General features: G+C 43.5%; 1 protein-coding gene across 1 annotated transcript in view; it reads right to left on the bottom strand.

Annotated features, from left to right (window-relative positions):
* The window catches only part of LOC145395205 (uncharacterized), a 36,187-nt gene that overhangs the window by 22,392 nt on the left and 7,795 nt on the right, over nt 1-6,000 (bottom strand). The window contains exon 6 of the mRNA XM_080268894.1: nt 1,270-1,326. Within this exon, the coding sequence (XP_080125020.1) occupies nt 1,270-1,326 (57 nt within the window). The remainder of the gene's footprint in view (nt 1-1,269; nt 1,327-6,000) is intronic.

Raw genomic sequence — 6,000 nt, 5'->3', positions numbered from 1 at the left:
CTGGAGATCATGGGAAGTAGGAAATACAGACAGAGGGAGACAGTTCCAGAGTTGACCTGTTGCATAAATGAAGGACTGGGAGTAACGGTTAACTCTTACTACGTGAAATAAGCTGCAAAGGGACGAAAATCTGGGCCAAGTTAAGGTGTAAGGAGCATAGTAGTTGAGTGTGTTAGTGGAAGTGATTTGGTGTGATGGTGATATAGTCCAGTAGTTGTTGGTGTAGAATATAACTGACCTGAGAGTATGATGTTGTGGTGTGGTGGTGTGATGTGGCGGTGGTGTGGTGGTGGTGGTGGTGGTGTAGAGTGATGTTCTGTGGTGTGGTGGTGTTGGTGTAGAGTGATGTTCTGTGGTGTGGTGGTGGTGGTGTAGAGTGATGTTCTGTGGTGTGGTGGTGGTGTAGAGTGATGTCCTGTGGTGTGGTGGTGGTGGTGTAGTGATGTGCGTGTTTCTCATTAACGTGGCCCAGATTTCCGGCCTTCATCACCTTTCTCCACACAGCTCAATGGAAGACTAAAGTAATGCAACGCCTCTGCAGCCTCTCAAAAGCACCTCTTTATATCTAGCATCATATTCTAGTGTTAATCTAGTGTTACAACTGTGTCAGCAAGATGGAGAGATGATGGAGAAATAGCAGTTTTAGGCCAAGTTATAGTGAAAATTGTTGTAGCTGAGTAACTCCAGTCTGGCCAAGCAGACTCATCAACCATAAGCAAGCAGCCACCCCTACAGGTCCATCCCATACAGTGAATTGATGTTACCTGTGGTGAGGCATTGGGAAGAGTGTGGAGGGTTGGTTCCCGGATGGACGCCGCAATTGCGTCTCTCCACCCAGGTAACAGAGGCACTATAGTAGGTTCCACATCACCCCATTATTTGGCTATATGGTTACTACCCAGCACTGTATTTTCCTGGATTTGGCTACAGGTAACCATAAGGCGTGTCACTCAGTGCAGAGCCACCTGAAGTAGGAAGAAGAGTAGAGTAATGTACAGTGACAGGATGGATGAGAGCAAGAGAGGAAGCAGACACAGAACAAAGAATAAGGTGAAGGAAGAAGCAGGCAGCAGTACATCAGTTGAGTACAGTAATGAAGTGTAGTAGTGTGCTATGGTAGGAGTAACATATAACACCTGAGAGTAGTGGTAATGCTGTGTAATGTGGTAGTAGTGTAGTACATTAGTGGCTGTGGTAGTGGTAGAGCTACTGTAGTGTGGTAGAGACAGGGCAGTAGTGTGTTATGGTTTGAGTAACACATAAACTGACCTGAGAGTAGTGGTGATGCAGTGGTGAAGACAGATTGCCGCTTCACGTGAGGGTGACCTGGCAAGGGACACGGGCAGGGTTAGTGTAGGTCAAAAACACATCAACAAACACCTGGGGGTCACGGGGCATATGCTAATTGGCTCCGGAAGTCTCATGGCACCTCTTTCTCAGACCACATCCACACCAAATACAGTCCTCTTTGGTGTAGATGGTTTTGGGAGGGAGTTTGGTATCACTGTAGCCTGTAGAAATTCTTGCCCGCACCCATTACACCCAGTGGGGCCTCGTTCGTGGGCTACAGTAATTCAGAACTCCCACCCACACCCACCCACATCATCAACCAGGTGCGGATGTGGCCTCAGTGATCTCGCATGCGCATAACACTTTAATATTCTCTCTCATGTTTATTGATGTGAGATTTTAAACGATATAATTAAATTCAAGGTAACTTTAGGGCCTGATACACAAAATAAATCGCGACTTTTTTTGTATTTTGGTATTACGCATATTATTTGTACGTTGCTGTGAAAAATTATATTGATTCGCGAATTATATAAGCAGCAGTAAGAGAATATCAAAATGCAGTGCTCATAATATCACAAAGACAAGTGTGCTACAAACCATAGACTCGTCAGCTTCGGAGTTCTACATCTCTTCCTCCGTAATGCATTTTGCTGATCACACCTTAATATTCTCCCACATGTTGCATATAATTGTCATGGGTTGCGTAACATAGAGAATATTAACTGCAGGCAAAAATAATCAGGTCAGGAAGAGACAAGAAAACCTCCAAAGTTTACGAGAAAGGAGCCACTGTCACAACAAACATGAACTGGGAGGAGGAGGGGAAGGGTAACATACTGACAATATTAGTGAGGGTGAGGGACAGTCCTGGGATGGGGACGTTTGCCGCCAAAACACAACACAACACATGCCACCTCACTCCATCACTCAAATTTCTATACCTCCCCATGGTGACTAGGCGAAACAGATGCATTTTTTTTTAACACAAGAAAAAGATTAAGTAGATATGAACACACCTTTATGCTTAAAAGTTTGTATCCGATGCTGTACCTTTGTTGATACGGTGGTTTGAAATTGCGCGCCGTATTGGTAACCTGTTGTTGTTCGAGATTTGAATTTACGATCTCCTGCTTCGACTCCTGATTGTCAAGTCGAAAATATAAGAGAAATGGATTAAATGGGCCATGTTTGAATTTCGACGTGCGTTTTTCTTACCTCCTACTCTGTCCCTTCACACACACACACACACACACACACACACATAATCCTTCCCTGTCTGTGAGGTGAGATGGCTTGCATGTGTCGGTAACTGCACACCCAGTCTTGGACATCCTCAGGCCTCAACAAAGACCAAAGGCAGGGAAAAACACAGGGGAAAAAACACGGTCATTTAAAACACTAACACTGAGAAAAACACACTGCCTCTTAAAACCAGGACCGGGAAGAACGCAGTGACTGATAAAACACAAACACTGGGGATAAAACACACTTCCAGCACTGGGGGAAAAAAAACACACACTGCCTAATAAAACACTGACTTTTGGGAACACACACTACCTGCAAATATGTCTCAGAACCGAAACGTAGGAAACTCAGAGGACAAAAGTTGGCCTTCTTCCATTCCGTACGTCACTTTCCTCCCTGACGCATCGTATCAAGGAGAAACAACTATGGGGTGAAAATACTAAGCTTTTTTCCATACGTCACTTTCCTCTCTGAAGACATCACATTAAGGGGAAGCATTTGTGGGCAGAGGAAAAATACCAAGCCACTCTAAGCTCAAGAATAACAGCCAGCAGAGGAAAGTGACAAGTAGAAGAGGTGAAAATATCAGGGCGGAGAAGCATACCAAGCCCCTCTCAGCTTAGGAATATTAGCCAGCAGAGGAAAGTGACAAGCAGATGAGGTGAAATATTAGGGCAGAGAAACATACCAAGCCCCTCTCAGCTTAGGAATATTAGCCAGCAGAGGAAAGTGACAAGTAGAAGAGGTGAAATATTAGGGCAGTGAAACATACCAATCCCCTCTCAGCTTAGGAATATTAGCCAGCAGAGGAAAGTGGCAAGTAGAAGAAAAGAAATATCAGGGCAGAGAAACATACCAAGCCCCTCTCAGCTTTGGAATATTAGCCAGCAGAAGATAAAGCCCTCGAGATAAGGACTCACTACATTGAAGGGTTGAAAGTACAAGTGCAGGAAGGAAGGAGTGTGTTATGACGGATGCTGTTTATATAGAGAGCTAAAACAGAGACCTAGAACTGCATTTATAAACTATCCAAGGCTTAAACTGCCCTTGAAGCAGTGTATATATAGGTTTATCTTCACTACTTCAGCCACCACGTACTCCACAATCTAATCAGGCGAAATAAAATGATGAAACACGAAATAGAAAAGGCATGTGCTACTAGTAAGATGTAGGAGAGGCTTGGTGTTCTTTTCGCTGGGTAAAAATCAGGAAGACATGTTTGCTTTGAGGGAACTGTGGCTTGTAGAGAAATAGTAATATTAACGTAGCCACAAACACCATATCTGTTTCGTCCAGATTTCTTGTACATCCACTAAAGATGACACAGTTGAATATCTACAAACGTCTGGACAAAAAAGAAAAAAAAAAAGAGATGCTGTTTGTGACTAACTTTATTTTTCACCTACTTCTTTATAATCCGTATTAATAAGAGAATGTTTGTCTGTCTGTCTGTCCTCTGTGGAAACCGTGGGAGGCATGCACACGGCACTCTCAAAACAGGTGTAACTTTTAACGACGAATTGAAGTGTGTACATTATAGTTGCTAAAGTGGCGCCTCTGATGACAAAGATTGGAACTAAAATCATAATCATCAGCGTAGTGGAAACATGGCAGCCAATTACCGTAGACTTTATATTCTTTTTATTTTTTTTCAGTGGGTCATATGGATAGGTGGATTGGTGAGGTGGGCAGGGCGGATAGGCAAGGTTGAGAGGATGGATAGATGTGGAGGGGCAGGATGGGTGGGAGAGTGGGTGTGTTGGGGCAGGGTGGGTGGGTGGGTAGTTAGAAAATATATCCCTGGGGTTATGTGGCCAAAGAGGAACATACTGTAGGTTCAATGGGTAAAATGGAACCCTGAAAGTCTTCTATAGGGAAAGTAGCCATGGAAGGTCCTGGGCAATCCCGGTATGCACGATTATAGGGTTTTACCTGGGCAACGCCGGGTGCCTACGCTATCCTTTTATAAACACATTGATAATATTTTTCCTCTGCTTGTCCTCTTTTTATTTACAAACGCCTCCCCTGTTGGCTTCTGTTAACACCTTCTGACCGGTGACTCATTCTGTGTTGTGTTCCTGAAAGCTGAATGGAGGGATGGGCCTGGAGTGTATTGGTGCTGTGATGAGGAGGGGGAGACTGAGATGGTTTGGGCATGTGGTGACGATGGAGGATGACAGATGGGTGCGGAGCGTGAGAAATGTGAACGTGAGAGAGAGAGAAAGAGAGAGAGAGAGAAAATGGGACAGAGTCAAAGAGTGTGACCTCAGGGATATCTCGTAAAGCACTGAACAAGGAGGCTGCCAGAGATCGAGCAGCGTGGAGAGCGGCCATCAGGTAACGAAGAGCGACGCATATATGTTGGAGCCTTTACGAACGATACAGAAACACTGATAAACAAAAATACACGCAAATAACAACAAATACCAATACACCAGGCATGTATGAGAGGGAGAATGGTATGTACTCAGTATAGACGGTGGGTATTAGCGCCAAAATGATGACATATGCACCAGTCCTGTATGAAGCAGCCCAACCATGCATTCAATATGGACGGTGGGTGTTAGCGCCGAAGTGGTGACATGTGGAGGTGTGGGGTTACGTAGGGGAACTCCAAGACCTCACTGAGAGAGAGAGAGAGAGAGAGAGAGAGAGAAAACAACAAAAACAAAAACAACAGCTTACCGTACATACTCGAACTGAAGAGGTTTACTGCATACTAGAGTTTTGTGTGTGTGTGTATGTGTGTGTGTGTGTGTGTGTGTGTTATCTTGGTGTGTATTTTTTCTCAGGTCTAATTGTGTGTGTGTGTGTGTGTGTGTGTGTGTGTGTGTGTGTTTTATCTCGGTTGTAATTTTTTTCAGGTCTAATTGTGTGTGTGTGTGTGTGTGTGTGTGTGTGTGTGTGTGTGTGTGTGTATTTGCTACAGTGCCCTCTGCTGTATTACTGTTCAATAGCAGAATCATTACTGTCATCACTAATAACTCATCACCAATCAGTATCATCACTACCAGCATCATTATCATCATCGCTAATCATCATCACTACCAGTATCATTATCATCACTATTCACTATCATCACTAATCAGTATCATCACCACCAGTATCATCACTAACCAGTATCATCACCAACATCATTACTATCATCACAAATCAGTCATCACCACCAGTATCATTACTATCATCACTAATTAGTCATCACAAATCATCATCACCACCAATATCATTACTATCACCACTAATTAGTCATCACAAATCGCCATCATCACCACCAATATCATTACTATCATCACTAGTCATCACAAATCGCCATCATCACCAATATCATTACTATCATCACTAATTAGTCATCACAAATCATCTTCACCACCAATATCATTACTATCACCACTAATTAGTCATCACAAATCGCCATCATCACCACCAATATCATTACTATCATCACTAATTAGTCATCACAAA

Source organism: Coenobita brevimanus, chromosome 30, assembly GCF_032717465.1.
Source record: "Coenobita brevimanus isolate Jiangsu-jjx chromosome 30, ASM3271746v2, whole genome shotgun sequence".
NCBI lineage: Eukaryota > Metazoa > Arthropoda > Malacostraca > Decapoda > Coenobitidae > Coenobita > Coenobita brevimanus.
This window is presented reverse-complemented; position numbering and strand designations above follow the sequence as displayed.